This window comes from Rhinichthys klamathensis, unplaced genomic scaffold, assembly GCF_029890125.1.
Source record: "Rhinichthys klamathensis goyatoka isolate OS25496 unplaced genomic scaffold, OSU_Roscu_1.1 h1tg000323l_1, whole genome shotgun sequence".
NCBI lineage: Eukaryota > Metazoa > Chordata > Actinopteri > Cypriniformes > Leuciscidae > Rhinichthys > Rhinichthys klamathensis.
Window position 1 is genome coordinate 665,043 of NW_026606839.1, and position 25,332 is coordinate 690,374.

The window sequence follows — 25,332 nt, forward strand, 5'->3', positions numbered from 1 at the left end:
CTTATTCTTATTTTTCCTTTTATGTATGTATTTGGATACTTTAAATAATATAATAATAATAAAATAGTATTACTTGTTTATTATTTTTATTTTCCTTTTTTTTTATAAACATATAGGCTACCGTACTTTTCTGAAACCATACATCCAGTGATTGGACACAGACACACAGTGTGCTGATTTAATGTGGGAAATTGCGCAAGAGTTTGGCTCTGATCGAGCCTCTGTTTACTTGATTTATGAATCCATCACATTCCGCTCATCAGCTGAGATAGGCTATCGTGATCTATCTTTTACAGCAGTGGACAGTCTTCGCGTCAGAAATGAGCCAACGGAAGCCTTCTCAAGCTGGACTCCTGCTCTGGATGTACGTAATGAACAAGTTCTTGGACACAGGTTAGAGTTTTTATAATAATAAATGTAAATTTACTTTCTACCAAGTTAAAATGAGCGTCTTGGCCGTGTCAAAGGGTTAGTGTAATAGTTAAAGATCTGGGCTCGTGTAGTAATTGACCGGTTAAGGGGATGAACTGTCTCTGATGTGCTCGAGTTAGTTGTTTAACCACAGTTTACCGTGGTGGCAGTCCCAAGTTCTCAGTAAGTGAATGAATAGGCACCCAAAAAATTCAGTTTCATCCTCTTCCAGTTTTGTACGCTTTCTTTTTTCAGTAGAAAACAACAGAATTTCTGTAGAATCGTCACATGGCTTTTTTTTTTTTTTTTTTAATACAATGACTTTTCATATAGTGACTGAAAAACACCATAACAGTATAGTTCATATGACTTTTGTTATTCATACGCAAGTTTTGATTGAAGAACAGACCGGTATTTACATTTTTATTCGCTAAAGATCTTTCAAAGCTATATGCAAATATGGTGCTGGTTGGACGTCAATAACACCATGGTTCTCACATGTCTCAAACCTGATGCAATACATCAAACGCCGCCATATTGTATATTTGTAAGCATTCTTAAAAAGCTGTAATTGTGATCTTTTGGTATTCAATTCAAGTTTATTTGTACAGTGCTTTTCACACGACGCGAGGTTCACAAAAACAAATCACGTTTCAATGTTGCTATCAGTCAGAGATGAGTGTCAAAGTTAAGTCCATATGGCAGTAATATATAATCATAGATAATTCAAGTTATGTGGTTATTTAACATCATGTAGCCTATTTAGTTAAGCAGACACAATGAACATGTTGCAATGATTACTTCTTATTAATACAATATAAGGATTATATTTGATAGTTTTGTATGTTCTTCAGAAGTACACCTAATATCAAAGTAATATTAAAAAATATAATATTTCAGCTGAATCAGTAATTAAACATTTTGCATAATGCATTTGACTGAACTGTGTAGAAAGAGAAAGAAACAATGCATTGTGGCACAATGTTTTTTCATTCACACTATTACAAGTATTGGGCCACCGTTACCAATACCCACAACAATGTTGCAAAACGGCAGTTAAAATGAAGCACATGTTTGTGGTTGTGTTGTGACATCATTCAGTGTGTGTGTGTCCAGCTCAGAGTTTCTTTGTGATTCCCAGCACTGGATTATTTCTTGCCCTTTATCTGAAACCTGATCTGTACGGCTGGTTGTTTTGAGTTCAGTTCACACACACACACACACACACACACACACACACACACACACACACACACACACACACACACACACACACACACACACACACACACACACACACACACACACACACACACACACACACACACACACACACACACACACACACTGCTGCAGGGGTTGATGCTCACCGGCTGTATGTTGTTGTTGCACACCTGCTATTTTTGTGTCAAAATGAGTTATATTGGGCGGACCGGGGCTAGTTGTCACACTGAGGGCTCAATCCCAGTAGCTATAAACTTTCAACCAAAAGATCCAATTACACACATGCTCAATAAATATGAAAAAAAGATTTTAATGGAAAGATTTTGAACTATATTCTCAGGTCCAAGGGTATTTACTTGTCATGATGCCAGGGTGAGGCAAGTTGTCACATGTTTTATATGTTGTTATTTTATGCAATAAGCCCAGAGACACTTTCTTTGTGTTTAGAAACACCATTAAACATGTGCTAACTCTCTCAGCAGCAGCAGCTTCTTTGACACTGTCCATCACACAGTGTGTGATTCTGCAGTACATCAGCATCACCTGTTATTGGGAAACGAGCGACCACCACCTGAACGCCAGCAGATACAGACTGCAGATTAACAAGTAAGACATTTCACACTAACAAAACGATCTAAAATGTAGCATGTTTATGGACTGGTCGCACCATCAGTAACATGGTATTGTTAAAGTACCTTAAGGTAACTCATTAATATCATGATATACATGTGAAAAAGAAAGTACACTCTTTTGAATTTTATGGTTTTACGTACCAGGATATAATAAAATATCATCCGGTCGTTAGCAGCAAATGAGGTAAATACAACAACACATGACATATTACACTGTGTCATTATTTATTTAACAAAAATAAAAGCCAAAATGGAGAAGCCATATGTGATAATCTAAGTACACCCTATTCAGTTGCTTGTAGAGCCACTTTTAGCAGTAATCATTTTCTATATGACTGCCTTATCTCTCACATTGTTCTGGAGGAATTTTGGCCCGCTCTTCTTTACAACGTTGCTTCAGTTCATTTGTGGGCATCTGTTCATACACATCTCTCTGAAGTATATGAAATCATTGAGCAGCATGACATTGCAAGTATTTTTGTATTAAAGTGACAGTTCACCAAAAAAAAAAAATGAAAATTCTGTTCTCATTTACTTAGGTTGTTCCAAACCTGTATGAATTTCTTTCTTCTGCTGAACACAAAAGAAGATATTTTGAAGAATATGGCTAACCAAACAGTTGATGGGCACTATTGACTTCCATAGTATAGAATAAAATATTATGGAAGTCAATGGGGCTTCTGTTCGGTTACCAACTAGGGCTGTCACTTTTTATTCGATATTCGAATATTCATTCGAACATGACGTGAAATATCCGTAATCGAACTATAAATAAACTATCCGGTTTTTAAAGTGCCATGTGTAGCGCATTTTTTACAGTCTATGATTAGACCGTTTGTTTTTTATTTTATTGTTTGCCATCTCATCCAGTAGCGGGCGCTCTAAACGCATTGTAGCGTAGGCCCATGACCAAATCCAGCGAATAATAGCCAATAGCCATCCTGTTTTGAAAATGGAAGATAACTCACAGAACGGCTCGTAGATATTCGAATACATTTACTTGATATTTGATATCCGTTCGAATTCGATTTTTCTTAAAAGTGACAGCCCTATTACCAACATTCATCAATACATCTTCCTTTGTGTTCAGCAGAAGAAAGAAATTCATACAGGTTTGAAACGCTTGAGGGCGAGTAAATGATGAGAGAACATTTTGGGTGAACTGTCACTTTAACATCTGATACCATAGTACCACCACAGTACTCAGATTTCTTATCACATGCTCTTGCTGGTTTTGATTGGCGTCACTACTGTCAACCAATATGGAAATTTGTGCCGATCATCGAAACTGATCATTAATGTTTCATGAAACGTGTTAAAGATCCTTTATTCAAGTGTCATGCGTTAAAAAAAGTCCCTTCACATTTAATTCGTTTTTTCTTTTGAAATTAATTTACATATACATGAATACACATGCTTTTTAGGATTTTTAGGGGCTTTACAAACTTGTTATCTTGATTTGAAAGTGGTTAATGATCGTGGTTAAGGATCTGTCAGTGTTGTTTTGAGTGGATAGAAAAATGATAAAAGAAACAATCGGTTTAAGTTGCCAAACACAAGTTCTGTTTTTATATTTACGCATTGCAATGGTTTTAAAAGCACTTTTATTTGCTGTACAGTTTTCTTTACTTCCTATATAGATGAAACAAGTTCTTGGTGTTTCATTACAGGTTCTTCAGATCAGTGTTTTGATTTCTGGGTTGTTGTTTTTTAAAGAGGATCTATTAGGCCCTTTTACAAAGTCTTGATTTTGTTTTGCGCTCTACTAGAATAAGTTTTCATGATTGAGTTTTCAAAAACACATTGTTTGTCACATATTTTAAACTTTTGCAGGACCTCTTTCCCAGTCTGTCAGTAACGTTCAGTTTAGTTCCAGTCTCTATGAAGCCCCTCCTTCTGAAAAGCACACTGTGCTCTGATTGGTCGGCTGGATGAGTGAGTTGTGATTGCTCAACCACTTCGAGCCTGTTTCGGAAATGTCACCGTAAAGGCTCGTACACACCGGGACGAATATCGGCGCGCGTTATTCGCCAGCGTTTATCAACGCGTTTTTTGTGTTCACACCCAAGCGATTTTCGCTGACGATGAGCCGAGTGGACATGCAAATTCATTCCCTGACATTAGATGGCGCCCATTTGCTCTGCAATACCACTCAATAACATTCTCTTTTATTAAGATTTAGATATAGTCGCTGTCGCGTTTGTCATATAGTTCTTTGTTCCGACACCAACGAGACCAGCAGCTCTACATTCATCTTGCCTTGCATCTTCCTCGTCTTATTTCTTCCCGGCAGTGTAGACGCTACTTGGCGTATATCTTCTTCGCCGTTACGTATGTGTGCTCGGCAAGACCGTTTTGTGTTTGAGCGCCCCCAAGTTGTGTTTTACTGTAACTTCAGAAGCTCCAGACACGTGAGCAAAAGCGCCAATCTCATTGGTCGGATAGTTTTTGACGCGGCGCGTCAAACTAAAAAAACGAACCCGAGGCGTTTTTTAAAAAAAAATGACGCTTTTACGCGTGGCGTTTTTCGCGTCGGTGTGCACACTCACATTGGCGCCCTTTGTTTAGTCACGAGGCGTTAAACGTTGGCGAATATCGCGCGCGAAATTCGTCCCGGTGTGAACAGGCCTTTACTTACCCTTACCTTACTGCAACTCAACCAGGCTCCGCCCCTTTATTTTGCATTTGCCGTGGGTGGGAATTATTTAAATGAGGAATATTGAGACGTGTTCATTCCTGGAAAAAAACCATAGACTGTAAAAAAATATGGACGTAGTGTCCGTGACGTCACCCGTAGGTTTCTGAAGAGCGTTTTTGAAGCCTAAAGTGGGCGGGGCCAGCCGTCGCCATCTTGGCAGCGCGTCACCTTTCGTCACTACCGGATAACAGAAAATGGGCAAAAAGGCAGGACGTAGGTGGAGCTGAGGGAGAGGGAGTAAAATCTTTCCGTGGCAGGGACAGCTGCCACCGAGACCTGTCACTCCACCCGTCACCGCTATTGGCAGCTGTCTCTCGACCTGTCACCGCTATGTGCGCCTGCCACTCGACCTGTCACCGCTATGTGCGCCTGCCACTCGACCTGTCACCGCTATGTGCGCCTGCCACTCGACCTGTCACCGCTATGTGCGCCTGCCACTCGACCTGTCACAGCTATGTGCGCCTGCCACTCAACCTGTCACAGCTATGCACGCCTGTCCCGCTAACCGCCACCGCTATAAGCGCCTGTCACGGCTATACGCGGCTGTCCCGCGACCCGTCACGGTTAACTGCGCCTGTTTCGCGACCTGTCACGGCTATACGCGCCTGTCCCGCGTCTGTCTCGGCTATACGCGCCAGTCCCGCGCACTGTCACGGCTATACGCGCCTGTCCCGCGTCCTGTCTCGGCTATACGCGCCTGTCCCGCGCTCTGTCACGGCTATACGCGCCTGTCCCGCGACCTCACGGCTATACGCGCCTGTCCCGCGTCCTGTCTCGGCTACCTCACTGCATGCTATCTTAAGGTAAACTTGCACTAATGTTGCACTATGAAAGTGCGTATCTATACCACGAATTTAATTTCTCGTGCCATTTATAAGCCAAAAATAGTTTTTGCGTATGATACGCAGTTTTTGCGTGTAAATGATACGCAGTTTTCGCGTGCATATGATACGCACTTTTTGGCGTGTAATACGCACGCACTCCACACCCCAAATCCTACCCAAGAGATTTACAGTGCGTGCGCACTACCTTAGCCCGAATGAACAGGAACCGGGCTAACGTGAAGGCTGTGTGCGCGAAAATCAATGAGTAAATTTACGTCACGGTAACAAAGAAAGTCTATTCAGACAAACTGTTGAAGGTTCAGTGGAAAGGGGATAAGAGTGATGTTAGGAGGTCCATGCTCGGTCATTTGCACAGATTACAGACAGTGTGCGAGGCTGCGAGCTCAACACCAATTTGTTTGAAGTTCAAGCTGTTCAAGCAGATGATATGCATTTGTCATAGTGAATGAGGAGTGGGGGTGTTGTGGGGTGTAATGGGATTTTCAAACTTGCTGTAAACGTATAGCATAGGCCTATTCACACCAGCCGTCAGGTGCCGTCACCCTTCCTCCAAAATGTACCTTTACCTTTTTTAACCTCGAGTACCCTGAAAGCTAGCTATTTGATTGGTCTAAGTGCGTTGACCAGTTTAATTTGATTGGTCCAAAATCGACACCAATGACGGAGGCAGCGATGATGATCAACTTCAAGGATCATACATGCAGGAGTATCATCAGCGTAAGTACAAATTTGTTCTGGTGTAACCATAGATTTGCATGATTTATCTTTTATAAAATAAAGTTTGATGTAGGCTATGTTTAATAAAAAAAAAATATTTATGTCAATCTCTTTCGCATTGGCACTGAATATAGGCCTATAATTTTCTTTGATAGGTATCGACACTTGTTTGACTCAATTATGGAAGGTAAGCAAAGTCATAACATTTGATTATTTGTTTTGCATTTTATTTTGATAATTCTTTTACGGGTGTCCGCAGATCCATTTGTTAATGTAAAAAGGTCTTGATACTTGATTATTAAGATGTCTTAAAGGTCTTACAATGCACAAGTCACAAAAACACGTCCCGTCATGGTTGAAAATATGTTAGTTCCAAAATGAAATTCGTGCTTTCAACGTCTTGACTTTGACGTTATCTGTTCTGTATCTGTTCGATTTATTTATGTCCTACCGCGACTATTTTTGGCCATGGACACGATTACCGTCGGACCAATGTTTGTATCAGCAGATACCATTTTTAACTTAAGTTCGTGCATAGCTCTACGAACGCTGTGTTTCTTTTGCATATGGCGTTGTATTTATAGTGTAGGCAGGGCTGTCATGTTGTGTATGAGGTGATGAGATGTGACATTTTTTTTTGTGACATTTTTTTTGTGTTTTGTGAAATCCACGGTTCAAGTAATGATGGTTTAGTGCCTGGGGGAGGGGGAGGGGGAGGGGGGGTTGGTTGTTTTTTTTCGGTAGTTTGGATTTGACCGTGGGGGAGGGGTGGGTGGGTGTGTGTGTGGGGGGTGGGGGGGAGGGGGAGCTAAAGTTAAACAACGACAAGATGTAAGAGGTTACTTTGAAGGCCAAGCACAAGTTAAAAAAAAAAAACTTTTTTTTCTTTTTCTTGTGCTTGGCCTTCAAAGTAACATCTTACATCTTGTCATTGTTTAACTTTAGCATTTGTTACAATAAGAATTTAATTACAAGTAAGACTGATGGCTCCTTATTAGGCCTATGCTTAGGCCAATGTTCCTTTTTTATTTCTTTTGTATCTATAGCATTTGTTATGAAAAACGACAACCTACACAGTTAGAAACTATAGCTAAAACATGCCACAGTTGTAGCTAATAAATATTTAGTGAAAAATCTATTCCCTTAACAGAGATTATCTATTAGGCTATAAATTCAACAACTAGTCATATTGAGCAGATAATTGATCCGATCAGTTCGTACAGATTATGAAACCTCCACACGTGCGATGTAGGCTACCTAATACAATTAATTAATAGCCTGATTCTTTGTTTTCGTAAAAAAGTAAATTGCGTGACGCTGAAGTTTCATTATTGATCATGATTGATTTAAGATTATTTATTTATGTATTTATATTTTTTCTATGCATAGGACAATTTTTCTAACAAATGTAGCAATATTGATATAGCTATTTGCTCTATTGTTGTCTTGTGTATATCTTTGGCAACGAAGTATAAATGGATGTGAACTTCATTATTAGACTTTTATTTTCCAATTACATAATTGGATTAATCATATGCTCTATGCACATCTCTCTCTCTCTCTCTCTCTCTCTCTCTCTCTCTCTCTCTCTCTCTCTCTCTCTCTCTCTCTCTCTCTCTCTCTCTCTCTCTCTCTCTCTCTCTCTCTCTCTCTCTCTCTCTCTCAACATGTCTTCTGTTTTTATTTGACAGGAAGGGTATTTGAGTTTCTCAACAAAGAAGACTTTTTGGAGCTTGGAGGTGATCAGGATTGTTGTTACTGCTCTTCTTTAGTTACAGCATCTAAAAATCATTTTTCTATAAAGCATCTGAGATTTGCTATACACTTTAAAGAGGGTGACACAAGTGAGTAATATCTTGAGAATTAAATCTTGCAAATATTAAAAATCTATTAAATATGTAGAATTTATGTACTGAAACATTGATTACAAAAAGTCCTATTGTCTTATAGGCAAGTTCACCATACCATGTCACTGTCCAGATCGTAAAAGTGGTAAAAGGAGCCACTGGCATTGTCCTAAGTGTGCCAAAATAATAAATAGATCTGGAGATTTCAAATCCCACTTACAAAATCATGGTAGGTCAATGTAAACAATTAAAATCATACTCTTTGTATCTTTGACAAGTTTAAAAGTTACACTACATCTGTCAAATGTATTCCTTTTCTTTGCCATAACAGGTCTGATTGTGACAGCAACACCTTCTGGTGAGTACACTGAGAAATTTAAACCAAACAGAAGTAGAGATACAACAGTGGTTTATAACTGAAATTATGATCAAAATGGAATTTGTCTTATTTTTCTCAGATGTGGAAAAACCTTCTGTGCCTACTGTTGGAACTGACCAAGTCCAACAAGGAACCAGGGTGTGCCATATATGTGGGATTCATTTCAGCACCACCTCAAACTTGAGACGTCATGAAAAAGAGCAGCACGATGGACAAGAACCCATGATGTGTATTGACCCCAAAAATGGACTCTATGTGACAACAAAACATTCCCATGGCATTAGACTTCCTATACATGTACAGAAGTGTTTACCAGGACGGCTGTATGATTGTGAAGTGGATGAATGCAGGGACTTTATGAGCATTGCTGCCCAAAGTGGAAACCCTGGTAAAGAATGCTACCACCTAGAGAGGACCAGAAAAGCCCAGGCATATATTCCACCACCAGCACTGAAAAATGAGTCTGTAAATGAGATGGTGGAAAAAGGACTCATCTCAACATCCAGGCAAGAAGAATGTTTGGCACTCTACCAACATGCCTACTCAGAGGAAGTCGACTGTGTGTTTCCAATTTTCTGGGGGGAACACAGTCTCTCTGGTAGATACATCTTCTTCTCAGTGTACACTGGTGAGAAGGACAACTGGTGTAGGTTTGGAAGGACAATTTCAACGTTCGATACCAAATCAGGTAAATGGCACTGCAAGTGTATAGGATCAAAAAACAGAATCAGCTGTGTACATAGATACTTGTCTATGTGGTGGCTGTTCCAAGAGCATCCACACCTGGCCAAAAATGCAGTGGATACCTCAAACGAGGATATCGAAGATATTGAGGAAATGGTCAGTGGAAATCTGGGTATGCATTATCAGCCAGAATACACGCATAGTAGTGTGATCATTATGACCAACTACTTGTGGAATTCCAAGAGAATCCCAGAGGATCTTCCACTTGATTTAACAAAGACAGAGAAGCGCATTCCAGAGAAATTTGAGCCTGCAGAGGCAAATTGTCCTTACTGTCCAGGGCCGTGTCCTCCTGAACTGAACAATGCTTTTGTCATAACAACACAAGCAACGGTCTATGGGATGTTTTCGCAGAACAAAGGTAGGGCATTCTTTAAAATTTTTACACTTAAGGCACTTATATGAATTATGCATATATAAAAAGTGAAATGCCAATAAATGTGTTGATGTGTTTTCATGTAGGTATTTCAGTCTATGGAAAGGAGTGCCCAGTTTGCAAAAACGTAATTCGTTTTCAGGATTACAATTCTGGATTTCACAACTACAATAACAAGATCTTTCTTTCCATACCATTATGTTCTCTTCTGACAACCGGTCTTTCGGTGAGTTCGTCCAATTGGATTGTTACAACTGTGGGACGTGTTTTTACTAAATTAAGCACATACTAAAATATTAACAACATGTTTTAAAACAGTCTTTTTTATTCTTTGCAGAATCACATTGCTGTTGGACGGATGTTGCGCACAATAGAGTCCCATTCTGGGACTAAAGTGCCATACAACTCCCTAAGGAAGGCTTTCTATCACTTCTGTGCTCTCAAAAAGTATTCATACAACTATTTTTGTTACCGCTGTGGACACCACCCATCTGTCGTCATTGCTGACGCGAACTGGAAAGTTGCTTTTGAATTGCCAGGTGAGAGTTGATTTAAAATGCATTTCAAAACTTCTAGCATAATTTATCCCACATTCACAAGCTCATTGTCACTTTCCTTTTTTTCACAACTACCAGTCCATCTCCTAAAACGTCCGGAGAAACATAATATCACACCCCAGGACACGGAAGTTAACGTGGCAGCAAGATGGGATAACCTGGAGAAGGAAATTATAGCCACCGGATTCTGTGATGGTAGGCATAATATGTTAATACGTTACGTGCTCTGTAAATTTTGCAACATTATTAATCTTATTTCTCTTAATATGAATTTATACTAATTGTACTTAAGTTCAATTTCTGTATAATTCTTTAAGTTAAAATTCTGTATTGTTTCACAATATGGTTGAAGCCATGCATTTTTATTGTACTTCAATTACATACATGACAGAATGAACCTTACAAATTTCATTCTTTAGATGCATCTGGCAATCCATTTCAAACCTCATTGTCCTACTCTGGCTTTGCTCCATGGATGGGGCAACATACACGCACCAGTGATACCCTACCGAAAACTGAGGTATTCAAAGGGCTATCCCACAGTGACAGGGCCAGCAGCAGTCGTGTTGCAAAGGACATCGACGAGGACCAGATTTTACAAGTTCTCGATGCAAAATTGGTAAAGTGCATTGTACATGATTTTCTTACATTCACATTAACATGCAACACATTATCTATAATTTTGCATTGCTAATAATGTTTTAATGTAAATTTTCATTTGATCAGCCAAAAAAGGATAAACTGATTGAAGCCTGCAATGTCCTCGGAGTGTCTGCCAGTGGATCAATCACTGACATGATAAACAGGCTTGAGGAGCTTCTCCTTTATAAGCATGTTTATCCTAAAATGTTTGTGAAACTCAAAAAAGCTGGAGGTAAGATGGGTTTTGTTACTCTTTGGCATGTATATAATTTATAGAAGGGAACAATATATTAGAAATTTTCTTTTGTGATACAATATCTTTTTGGTTAAACTCACCTACGCTGTTCTGTAAATATTTGTTGTAATACAGGTGGAGTTTTACACATGGGATGCACCCATGGAGTGGTCTACTATGCATCGCCTTTATGGTGGCAGGAGTCCGCTCGGGACCATGGGGATGCCTTGTTGAGTTTCAAACACCCTCCTACTGTGTACATATGTGACATTGCTGGACGTGTTGCCAGACATGTCAACAATCGCACACAGCAGCGATTTTTCAAGCCACATGATGGGAGGGTGTGTGAGCCAACAGAGGAAAATATATCATTGGCATCTGCTGGGAAATTGAGGGTACATCCTGACTGGGTCAACAATATCAAGATGAAAGCAAGACTCAACCCAGAACCATCAACAATGGACAATTTCTTACAACCTCATCCAGAAAGTGGAACATCAGACCGCTTCTCCTTTTACGATAGGTTCCACCAAAAGAACCAAAAACGACCAGCGGAGAAATTGCGGAGTCTGAAAATAATCCCTGAACTGGCTTCTCTTATCAACACCTCAGAAGCTGAACAAGTGAATAGGGAGCTGTCCTCAAGCCGGTATTCATTGTGTCAGATGAGAGATACCCACTATATGTTTTCATTACGCCTGTACTTCCATCTACACAATACCAGGAAAAACTCTGCATTTTTGAAAGAAATGCAGAAACGTACAGAGGAAAATATATACCTAGGACTACAGGGCAAACTGATGTGTGGCCAAAAAGGTAATGATGTGAAATTTGAAGTAATATGTGCGGTTACACATTTTCATTATAGCGAATCTATAATATTTACTGAGGAGTAATGCAATCATAAATAATTGCAGAAACAAACACACGACCAACAGAAGAACAGGGCAGAGATCCACATGGCCCAGCAAAAGTTGACAGTATGCCTGAGGAGGGGAAGAAGTTTTCTGTGGCAATGTTCCCCATTGAGCAGATGCACAAGGTAACAACATTGGAATTTTCACACCACTAACAACCATGAACAACAATAAGAAATTTAACAGTACTATCAACATGTACTGTTAATAGTAATTTGCTGTACTTTTTCATCATTAGGAGACAATCTCCAAACTGTACGCTGTAAAGAGGAAAGAAGATGATGTCATTGCCAGGATTTCTCGATTTGCCATTTTATATCTGAGAGACCTTAAATCTGTTCTTCCCCCTCATCTGTTGAGTGACACAAGCAGTATAGCAATGCCGTGGCTAACTGATAATGTAAGTATGGAATGCTATAAAGCATTATAAAAGTTGTCTTATCCATACATTTAATATGTATGTGCATCACCCCATACTGTATATGTTTATATAACAAAAAAACTTTTTTGTTGTTGTTGAAAGGCTGTCAATTGCCGCATTGCTCAAATTGCGGAAGAGACTAAAGATGTAAGTTATTCAAACAGAACCTATGACTTACCTGTGACATTTATAGTTTGTTATATAAAGACTAAAACCTGTGATTTTGGCTTTCAGGTTGTGGCCCTGAACACAGACACGTTCATTCTCTGGCACAGAGATTGGCAGAGTAATGCAACAGTGTCAGATGTGCACTTGAAAGTTCTTGGGGTATTTACAAAATGTGCAGTACAAAATGCACATATTTTTTCAGCATAAGCATCAAGACACATAATAGTGTCATAAATGTCTCAGAAGTTAATGTTTCCAGTTTGCTTCATTTTAGAATGCTTCAGATCTCCAGAAAATTCTTTTTCCAAGGATTGTTGGACCTGGAGATAACCCAGAGATGGGATGCCACTTCATTCTTTGGGTAAAAACAAATGATATACTAATACTATAAAAATATTACTAGTTGTTGTTTTTTCCTTTTCTTTCCCCATTTTTCCAGCTTCAGGCTGCTTTAAACTGGACCACCATTTCATATTGCAGTAGCCACTGCTTTTTCATATGCAAAAGATGTTACTGTTATTTTTACTTAACAGGTTTATGACATGACTACAAAAAACATTAGACTTTATGACAACACAAGTCAATATCTGACAATATCCGACCTTGACATGGAAATTCTGAAGTAAGACATTTATACTGTAATTCTTTTTACACCCTATTTCATGTAATTACAAATTGTGCCCAATACATAATGATTTATAAATAATAAATTAGCAAAATATTTTAAACAATTTCAGAGATGCTTTTAGAAATATTGCATCCTTAGAAGATTGGACTGTGTCCAGTCCAAAGCAATGGAACAGAGATGATGGAAGGAACTGTGGTGTTTTCGTATGCACAGTGAGTTAACTGTTTTTAAATAAATGTATTATGTTGATTTTTTTTTAAATATGTTTTTAAATATATATATTTTTTATGTAACTAACTGATACTGTTAAATCATTTTTGGAGTAGATGGCAGAGATGGAAGCTAAAAATATTAAAATGTGCCAGGAAATTCTGCACAATGAGCAGATGGGATACCTTCGTCTTTACCATGCCTCGTGCATGGTGAAAAATCTGCAACCAGAGGTATTGCTGGGAATTTAAAACAAGGTTTACAGTTTACAGGGTTTGCAAAGCTTAACATGAAACATTTTTTTAGGACTTTCCACCTGAGGTTAAAGCAGTCCAGAGTGCAACACAAAACAGCTGTATGGCCCAGGATGTTGATGTCTGCATTTACCAAAAATATCGATCAAAGTATGTAATGACTATTTCATTTCCATGTAGTCTACTGTTTTGATTAAGCAGTTACTCATTGTTATCATTTAACTGTCTGCAGAGTGATGCACCCACAAATCAAGTCACTGGGCTGGATTCAGTGTGACCTTTGCCAAAAATGGCTGCATGCTGACTGCGCTGGCATCAGTCTTGAAGCGGTCACAGCAGAAACATCATTTAGCTGTGGATGTAACACTAACCATGTGCATACCTTCGAGAAGTATGTTATTCCTTAAATTATATCTTTTGCATAATAAATTACAATACATGTTTTAATGCTACTTTGATTTTACAGAACATGGGCACTCTTGAAGCAGGGCTGGTTGGTTGACATTGTAATAGAGGATCAAGAGATCTTGGTAAATATTAAAAATTACTAAGCACACCATTTTACTACTTATATCCTAGCTGTATCATTTTGAGTATTGTTATTTACAAAGAGATAGTCTCTCATTTACATTTCACTTTTGTAATGGCATTCATGAGATTACATAATGTATAGCAATGTAATCTGTTAGAGCTTGTTGAGGGGCACTATAAATGTAGATTAATAAACACACACACACACAGACACATATATATATGTCTTACACTTGTCTAACTTCTGTAACTATATAACATTCCAGAATTTACACGAAGGCCTGAGAACTGACACAATCCGATCCAACAGGATGTTTTTATTTAAACATCCAACATTTTCTCCAAAGCTCAAGATGAAGCTCAGTGAAAAGCTTTGTTTTTTTGATGAAGAACAGGTAAAATTTCATATTGTTGCCTTGTTTAACAATTTATATAGTAAAAATAAGCTTGTGTTTGTTTATTTATTTTGAACCAAGAATATAAGACTGTATACAGATGCATAAGAAAATATGTCGGACTATTTGAACATCTCACATTTCATCACATCCGTATACTAGCAATGTAGATATTCTGTAGAAACATTTACAAGGTTACTTTATAAATCGTAATACATTTTTAAAGCATATAAATGTTAATAAGTACAACTTTAACAAATTTTTTTCTACAGACTGAGAGGATAATTGAAAGATTATACACAGTAACACAATTGCCCAGAGACTCCCTGGAAAACACAACCTACATTCTTGATGTTTTGACCCCTGAGGTACATAAACAGACGCTTTGATACAGTACATTGACAATAGCATTAAATGCACTGTACATGTACCTTTCATAACTGTATATTCTTGTCTTTTAAAGCTAACACTGTTAATTCTGCACAAGACTGAGGGCTTTCACAGGTTCCAGGCAGAAATGGCTTTACAGTCAAACTTTGCTTTGGAGTACGTCTTTATTTTACTGTTGTTGTTGTTTTCCTCCTTAAAACATTTACAAAAAACTTATACCCCTGTCCTATTTTTCTTTTAAAGGGTGAAACAATCAAATCCACCATGGTTTTGAAGGCATAACCGTCTGTGTGATAAGGGAGGTCGGCTACAACTGAGCAACTGTGCTTTTGGTCCAAGAGCAGGGGAGGCCCTCTGCAAAATCTGTTTCATGCCCTGTTTATGTTTTTGTAAAGAAGAGCCATATTTATTTAAAGATTGTTATTGAAATATTAATTTAAATACATGTTTATATATATTTACAAATATATTTATAAAAATGTATGTAAATAAAATATTTCTTATACGCATGCAAATTTCAATAGGGGACTATTTTGAAGTTTTATTACAAGAAATTGTAAGTGAAAAACTAATAAACATTCTTTGTATTTATACATATAGGCCTATTGCATTTTTTTTTTTGCAGCATTTTAGGTTACTGTTATAACTCGGTTGCAAAGCAACTACATCACTGTGTATTTTAGACAAATGTGACCTCTTTAATGCAATATAATAGCCTAACTGTCATTAACATTGATGTTTTAAAAAAATCTAGCCTAAACATTGTTAGATATGATGACAAAAAGACACCATAGCCGTGCCCGTGACGGGTCGCGGGACAGGCTCGTTCAAACGTGACGGGTCGAGTGACAGGCTCGTATAGCCGTGACGGGTGAAGTGACAGGTGCATTTAGCCGTGACGGGTCGCAGGACAGGCGCGTATAGCCGTGACAGGTCGCGGGACATACGCATAAAGCCGTGACGGGTCACGGGACAGGCTCGTATAGACCTGACGGGGAGCGGGACAGGCCCATATAGCCGTGACAGAACGCGGGACAGGCGCATATAGCGGTCGCGGGAAAGGCGTGTATAGCCGTCACGGGACATGCGCATAAAGCCGTGACGGGTCGCGGGACAGGCTCGTTTAGACCTGACGGTGAGCGGGACAGGCCCATATAGCCGTGACAGAACGCGGGACAGGCGCATATAGCGGTGACGGGTCGCGGGAAAGGCGTGTATAGCCGTGACAGGTCACAGGACAGGCGCATATAGCCGTGACAGGACGCGGGACAGGCGCGTATAGCCGAGACAGGACGCGGGACAGGCGCGTATAGCCGAGACAGGACGCGGGACGGGCGCATATAGCCGAGACAGGACGCGGGACAGGCGCGTATAGCCGAGACAGTACGCGGGACGGGCGCATATAGCCGAGACAGGACGCGGGACAGGCGCGTATAGCCGAGACAGATCGCGGGACAGGCGCGTATAGTCGTGACAGGTCGAGTGGCAGGCGCACATAGCGGTGACAGGTCGAGTGGCAGGCGCACATAGCGGTGACAGGTCGAGTGGCAGGCGCACATAGCGGTGACAGGTCGAGTGGCAGGCGCACATAGCGGTGACAGGTCGAGTGGCAGGCGCACAAAGCGGTGACAGGTCGAGTGGCAGGCGCACATAGCGGTGACAGGTCGAGTGGCAGGCGCACAAAGCGGTGACAGGTCGAGAGACAGCTGCCAATAGCGGTGACGGGTGGAGTGACAGGTCTCGGTGGCAGCTGTCCCTGCCACGGAAAGATTTTAGCCTTACTGAGCTGAGGTGCTAATGCTATACTGGCCTCGCGTTAAAGTGGCAGCTGATTGAAGAATTAAAGCCAATAGTTTAGTTCATGTTTTTGCCCAAATATTATAATAGTTAAAAGACGTAACTAAAAGTGAGACTGTGTATCGTGATGTATTATTATTCTGCTATAAAAATGTATTATCATGCAGTAACTTACAATATTGCTCTGAGCTTGTGCGTTTGACAGTGATTCATGTGCATACATGTCAGTCAGTATGGCATCGCACGTCAAGTTTGTAAAGAGCTTTATTCAGTCCATTTCAAAATCTGATTTTGGCCGCCTCTCAATTATTCAAATGGGTTAAACCAAAGATATTACCTCAGAAGTTCAAGTAAATGCACTAGAAATCCGCGCTCATTCAAGGGTGTGCATCTGACGTTACTGCATGGACGGAGAGAAAGCACTGACACCTGCAGGATTTCATCTGATGGTACTTTCAATAAAAAGTTAAATAAGCATATCTGTTCCGTGAGAGCAACAGTACCGCATTTAATGAGTGTGCAATGTGCATGGTCTCTATATCTATAGACTTTTTTTAGCAAGGAAATTGTCAGACATCCATTAACGTTAGTGCATGCGAGGAAAACAACTGGAAATACAGCGCTAGTTGTTCTCTCCATACTCGATAACGACGGAATCCAACGGCGTGGGCGGAGGTATAATGCGTGTATTAAATTGTATGAAATAATCCCGAAAAAAGCACAAACACGGCAGAGATGGCAAGTACAGCAGCTGCTGGAATAAGCTCAGAGTGACGTTAACAGACAGCAGACAAACGAGCGCAATCCACCTGTCACTCAAGTGGCCACGCCCTTAATTATGCAGGCTTAATATAATTTAAACGGATGAGTTGTAAAAAAATTCACCCCCCTCACAGTTGTCATGAAGGGCAAAATAAGCTATAAAGACCAAAACCACTTTTTGCTCCAGGCTGTACACATGTTTTTTTTCTGCTGTAAAGTTGGGCATTTTAACATGGGGGAGATGCAGATTTAACTCACTTCTGCCTCCAGCCTCAAGCGGCCAGTCGATGAATTGCAGTTTAATTCACTTCCGTGTTGGTTTCAAGCGAGAGACAGGGAGGTTGCCGCTTGTAGAAAACTCAAGACTACAATGGAGGCGTTTCAGGGAGTTCAGAAACACTGACACTGATATAGAGAATAACTCCCGCTGGAGAGACTCTGTGCTTTGTAACTTTGCAGACATTTTTCAGGCTCAAACAGCAACATTACACACTAAAGAAAGCTGAACATGTAAAAAAGCACAAGACCCCTTTAAACCACCAGTACACAGTTGGCTCTTAATTTGCAAGCATGTAAGTGTGAATATTCTTGTGTTATTCTGCACAGAACCTATTGTGAAAGCAAAGAAAGCTACAATTGTGTGGGTGTCTGTGAAACCAGAGGGTCTAACTGCTCCATCCAGCCCATCAATTCAGCGTTACACTGTTTCCGTGCGGACGTGCTGGCGTACACACACACTGGATCCATACGCTCACCGCTGTACTTCTTCAACGGTCTCGAGTCAGGTACAACACTTCACTAAACAACATTAATGTCCATCTTTGTGCCGACTGTAGCTTTGAAACTGGAGGTATGAACACTTTGGACATAGCATACCACTATACAAGTCTTACTACTTACTACTGTACTATTTAGGGTGTATATTGTGCCTAATAACTTCCATTATGCATATAATACCCAGACAACCTACACTACTGGTAAAAAGATTGGGGTCAGTAGGAAATGAACACTTTTCAGCAAGGATGCATTGAATTGATCAAAAGTGACAGTAAAGACATTTATAATATAACAAAAAAATCAGTTTCAAATAAGTTCTTTTGAACTTTCTGTCCTAAAAAAACAACAATGTGTATCACGGATTCCACAGAATTGTAAAGAAGCACAATTTTGACATCGCAGGAATAAATTACATTTTAAAATATATTCAAATAGAAAAGTTATTTTTACATTTAATAATATTTCACAATATCATGTTTGTACTGTATTTTAATCAAATAAATGCAGCTTTACCGACCCCAAACTTTTCAATGATAGTGTACTATATACAGTATATTCTTGAAATCTAGCATGTTAATGTATTAAATGTTCATTATCCATATCCAGTCATCCACACAATTTCATATGCAATTTTTTTTAGGCATACAGCGCAATTAGCAGTATGCTAGTATTCTATTCTGCCATTGTAACAGGTCAAGGTTGGTCGTGACAACGCAAACAACAAGCAATGAATAAAGAGAACAAAAGCACACATGCACACATTGTTTATTCCTTTCTTACGATGGTGACACATGTCTCAAAAAATGTCATTAGAATGCATTATGCAAATGACAAATTTCCATCAATTATGATGTTTACAGTCAGTATTCATCATTCTTTGCACCTGTGTTCAGTGCCAAGGGCATTTCTGACCACAGGAAACAAAAACCTGTTAATAAAGAGTTTTTTCTTTCCTATTTTACTTATGTTTTCTCTCTCTATTGCAGTGAAACTTCCTCCCCCACAGATTAAACATCTCAAGCCATCAGCTGGATGTTTGCATGTGGTTTGGGGATTGACTGAGAGCTTTCCCAAGGATGAGAAAAAACACATACGGCTCCAAGTGGAGTTCACAACACATGACCAGGTTTATACATATGTCTATAATGAGCAAAAATATAAGAGTGATAGTTCACCTAAAAATGAAAATTCTGTCATCATTTACTTATCCTCATATCATCCCAAACTCAAACTTACTTGATTATAATAATGAATCATATTTTGGTCTATTTCGCGCACAAAGACTTCAGAAGATGTAGATTACAGTGCATGAGTCACTGTAATGACTGCTTGTATGGGGCATTTCCACTAAAAACTTTTTCAAAAAGTCTCCTTTTGTGTTCCACAGAAGAAAGAGAGTGAGCGAAAACAATGATATAATTTTCATTTTTGGTTGACGTTTCCCTTTAAGAGTGTCACGTGTGTGGTTTCTTTGTGAATAAGTGCACTTAATTGTATTGATTCAAATCTTAAATTTGAATATATATTTTTAAAGCATATTTTTAAATGTATTTACAAATGAAATAAGAGTACAATTGCATACACTTAAGTACACTTTTAAAAAGTGCACTTTGCAATAATGTCTAAGTAAAAGCTTTACAGTACATCTAAAATCATAATTCAAAAAACTTGTCATGCTTTAAAGGAGCACACTTATTTTGATGTGTTGACTACCATACTAAATTACATGTAAAGATGATAATTTTAGTTGTAGTGTTATTTAAAATTATTTTTAAATTTACATTTTTAATGTACTAAACTGCAACTTTATCATTACAAATATATGCAATTAAAATATATATTTAAATGCATGACATACAAGAATACAAGAACAAAATTTATACAATGTACTGTATATTCTTTTAAAGTATTATCTCCATAATAAGTACTATTTTAGGCCCAATTCACACTGCAACAACAGACGCCCGCCAACCGACGCCAACAGTCAGGGTTTTGTCGGATCAGTGTTGTTACCCCTGTCGGCATCTGTTGCCATTGGTCGGCGCTTGTTTTCGCTGATTGAACATGTTGAATTGGCGTTTGACAGGTTGTGAATTGTCTGAGAAGTGACATACTTTAATTTGGCTATTGTCTGTGTGGATTGGTCTTTAAAAGTATGATAAAGTGTACTTCTTTTTCACAAAGGTTAACAAAAATGTTATTTGATTACACCAAATATAAGATTAGACGGTAACGCTTCCTTTTACAGTCCTGTTACCCATGTACCTACTATATACTTATTATAGTAATTATAACAACTGGGTAATAACTAGGTACTAACCCTGAACCTACCCCTAACCCATGTACTTACCTTATATTAGCCAGTACTTTCTAGGTAAGTACACTGTAAGTACACGTAAGTACTGTACTGTAAAAGTAAGCGTTACCGATTAGACTTATATTTGGTGGTTAATGAAACTCTCTCCTATGATCCTGTAGACTCGATCACAGACTATACAAGCGTATTCCAATGAGACACTGGAGCTCTGTGACTTACACCCTGGATCCAAGTACACAGTGAGACTGAGAGCTCAGGACAATCGAGCATGCGTTCACTGGAGCTCATGGACCTCTATAGACACCACCACAGCGGAGAAAGGTAAAACTCGGATGGGTCTGACAGAGAGCGCTGCCGGGATGACGTATTTCTGTAGGCCAAGTTACCCAGAAGTTAGCACAACAACAAAGAAGTTAGGCCAACCCAGAAGTTAGCACAACTGGTCCCACAACAGAGACCCAATAGGATTTTTCCATTGGCTTTTGGATGATTGTATAAAATAAGAGAAAGGTTATGATTCTTACATGTTTTGTTCATCATGATACTCTTGACAAATGAACACAAATGAACTTCGGAAGCCTAAATTCAATCGGCAGAAGTAAAAAGCTAAACGTAGGCTATAAAAGAACCACACTACAGCACTTATATTTCACCTGAGTTAAGAGAGTTTACAAGACCGCAATTTATAAACACAATGAGGCTGTGAAAGCAGACTGGAGAGTAGTTGACCTGTTTAGTGTGATGATGTTTCATTTCACCAACAAACTCTGCAGTCTCATTTAGACACTTGGTAGCAACTGCCTTTTTCAAAACAAGTAAAAGCTTTTAAAAAAAATCACAAGGGGAATTGTGATGTATTTTATGTTGTAGAATAAAACATGAAAATAATTTGAGTTTGAGTTAACCATAACCCTTTTGTTTGCCGGTGAACGTGAGTTCACCAAGTACAACATGATCCTGGATCAACATCTTTGTGGGAGCCAATCAGATTTGAGGGACAAGTTTACAGTTTATGTCAAGTTTAGGCTTAAGACCAGGGTTAGGTGCTTCTACATCAGTTTAAGTTCACCTATTATTTCCCTCTGATTTAGGGAGGTTTTGGGTAGGGTTAGGTTAAGGGGCAGGGATAGGGCTAGGACTACATTTTCAGACAAGAATGTTGTTCCAGTATCAACAAAGTATGCTGATCCAAAAACATGTCTTACTTGGCAAAATCACGGTGACCTTTGTCTGCCATTTCAGGCATTTAGCCAAAAACCCCCATTGCTAAAATACTAACTCATTTCCGGGTTTTGACCTACAAAAATACGTCATCCCTACAGCACTATTTCCCTTTTAAAGTGCCCCTGTTATGCTTTTTCGGTATTACTTTTCGTGTATTTGTAGTGTATAATATACTGTAGCTGTTTGTGAATGTAAAATGTCTGATCAAAGCGAAATGTACAGATCAAAACGAACAACAAAATCTTAAAAAAAAAAAGAACCGATTCTGAACTGCCGAAACGAGTTGTCAGTAATTCCAGTCTTACTTCCTGCATGAACCGACATAACAAATTTGCATAATGCCAGCCTTTGGTGTTCATTGGCTGCCTGCAAACAAGGTCTTCTTTGACCCTCAAACACTGTAGTTGAAGCTGTCAACATGTGGAGAAGATGCTGTCTTCTGTGCTGCGAAAGCAAATCCACTTTGCTGCTCTTTTCAAAGGATGAGGACCGTTTAGACACTGTGAGAAAAGAGCTGATGCTGCAATGTATATTATTAGAAAATTAAAGTGTTTTTTTTTTTTTACCTTGGATGCCCGTAAACCTATTGAGACTCCAAACCTTATTAGGAACCATTAAAATAGGGGCACTTTTTGGCTTGAATCTCTTAAATGAGCGTGCATTTTCACATCAGACCAAACACACACTTGTTCAAAGCAATTCTAGAACACTCTTTACGATCAGTTTTAGTGTTTGATGACAAAGAGAGTCATTTGCGTTTAGTAGTGTGGTTAAATGTGGTCGTATGGATGAATATGAGTTATAGGATTGATCTTTCCTCAGCCCCGTCTGCGGCTCCTCGGCTCTGGAGACACATCCAACCTGCAGAAGAAGCTGGAAAGAGACGCCTCACCCTGCTCTGGAAGGTTTGCTTTTATTCTATAGAAATCTGTTTTCAAATATACATGATGAGGATGTGATTTAAAGGATGATTGCAGAAAGGCAGTTAAAGCACCGAGCCCACAGACAAACAGGCACCTCCTTTATTAGATCATTGTTGTGTTTCTCAGATATTTTGCGTTAGCTTTTTATAAAGATGATTCACCTATAATTCCTTGAAATGAGAATTGAAAACAGACACAAATGAGTCTGTTGACATACAGCACGATGTTATTGAGATATCTGACTTTGATTGCAGACTTTATCTTGGCACAATCTGAGCACAGTTTATGATATCTGAGACATTTCAAATTACTGGGGACTTTTTTGCAGAAGTATCGAGAAGTATTTGAGATGTTAAAAAGACCTAATTTGTGATTTTTCGTTCCTGTGCGATGGACCATTCTTGATGTATTTATTGGAAAATGTATTTAACCTTAACAATGACATCATCATTAATATTTAATATACACTCACCTAAAGGATTATTAGGAACACCATACTAATACTGTGTTTGAACCCCTTTCGCCTTCAGGACTGCCTTAATTCTACGTGGCATTGATTCAACAAGGTGCTGAAAGCATTCTTTAGAAATGTTGGCCCATATTGATAGGATAGCATCTTGCAGTTGATGGAGATTTGTGGGATGCACATCCAGGGCACGAAGCTCCCGTTTCACCACATCCCAAAGATGCTCTATTGGGTTGAGATCTGGTGACTGTGGAGGCCATTTTAGTACAGTGAACTCATTGTCATGTTCAAGAAACCAATTTGAAATGATTCGAGCTTTGTGACATGGTGCATTATCCTGCTGGAAGTAGCCATCAGAGGATGGGTGCATGGTGGCCATAAAGGGATGGACATGGTCAGAAACAATGCTCAGGTAGGCCGTGGCATTTAAACGATGCCCAATTGGCACTAAGGGGCCTAAAGTGTGCAAGAAAACATCCCCCACACCATTACACCACCACCACCAGCCTGCACAGTGGTAACAAGGCATGATGGATCCATGTTCTCATTCTGTTTACGCCAACAGAAATCGAGACTCATCAGACCAGGCAACATTTTTCCAGTCTTCAACTGTCCAATTTTGGTGAGCTCTTGCAAATTGTAGCCTCTTTTTCCTATTTGTAGTGGAGATGAGTGGTAACCGGTGGGGTCTTCTGCTGTTGTAGCCCGTCCGCCTCAAGGTTGTGCGTGTTGTGGCTTCACAAATGCTTTGCTGCATACCTTGGTTGTAACGAGTGGTTATTTCAGTCAAAGTTGCTCTTCTATCAGCTTGAATCAGTCGGCCCATTCTCCTCTGACCTCTAGCATCAACAAGGCATTTTCGCCCACAGGTCTGCCGCATACTGGATGCTTTTCCCTTTTCACACCATTCTTTGTAAACCCTAGAAATGGTTGTGCGTGAAAATCCCAGTAACTGAGCAGATTGTGAAATACTCAGACCAGCCCGTCTGGCACCAACAACCATTTCACGCTCAAAATTGCTTAAATCACCTTTCTTTCCCATTCTGACATTCAGTTTGGAGTTCAGGAGATTGTCTTGACCAGGACCACACCCCTAAATGCATTGAAGCAACTGCCATGTGATTGGTTGATTAGATAATTGCATTAATGAGAAATTGAACAGGTGTTCCTAATAATCCTTTAGGTGAGTGTATGTTTATATGTCCGCACCTGGCATACAGACAAAAACAAATCAACAGCATAAACATAGAGATGTAAAGCAGATCAGCGACTGAAATAAAAGACTCATTTATACTCTCTTACTGTGCATATGGCTCAAGGCACTTCCCTTTTAAACAACACTCTTTCAAATTTTCCTGTCAGCTTAAATCTGACAAACAGCACGACCACATCCTGCCTCCACATATCAACTGATATGGCTGAATTTAGCACATTTAGCGCCTGATTTAGTGATTAGACAATCTGTAGAGTATTCTATACCAGATTGCTTCTCGACTAACTTTTTTAAAAGAGATAGTTCAACCAAAATTGATAATCCTTTTTAAAAATGACAACTCCGACAACTGTCATCATTTACTCACCCTCATGTTGTTCACACCTCACCTGTATGACTGTTTGACACAAAAAAAACATATAAATCTGAAAATGTTAATGTCTTTTTGAACATACATTGAAAGTCAATGGGGTCCAATGTAAAGTATCATCATTCTACAAGAAGATCTAGTCCCTGACTTGTCCGTACCGTCATCTACTCGTTGAGTTTTATGGAATAATAATTAATGAGGCCTCAGTTCAACTTAATAGGTTTTAATAAGCGGTTTTGTCTCTCGTCTTTCACTGCTTGCA

General features: G+C 39.3%; 1 protein-coding gene across 2 annotated transcripts in view; it reads left to right on the forward strand.

Annotated features, from left to right (window-relative positions):
• Nucleotides 1-307: 307 nt before the first annotated feature.
• The window catches only part of LOC130105581 (interleukin-6 receptor subunit beta), a 35,172-nt gene continuing 10,147 nt past the window's right edge, over nucleotides 308-25,332 (forward strand). Inside the window, exons 1-6 of one of the 2 annotated variants that reach the window (XM_056271636.1) lie at nucleotides 308-393; nucleotides 2,115-2,241; nucleotides 18,387-18,565; nucleotides 19,544-19,683; nucleotides 21,036-21,195; nucleotides 22,921-23,003. In XM_056271636.1, the coding sequence (XP_056127611.1) occupies nucleotides 321-393; nucleotides 2,115-2,241; nucleotides 18,387-18,565; nucleotides 19,544-19,683; nucleotides 21,036-21,195; nucleotides 22,921-23,003 (762 nt within the window). In that variant the 5' untranslated portion in view covers nucleotides 308-320. The remainder of the gene's footprint in view (nucleotides 394-2,114; nucleotides 2,242-18,386; nucleotides 18,566-19,543; nucleotides 19,684-21,035; nucleotides 21,196-22,920; nucleotides 23,004-25,332) is intronic. The other variant, XM_056271637.1, reaches the window with a different exon arrangement.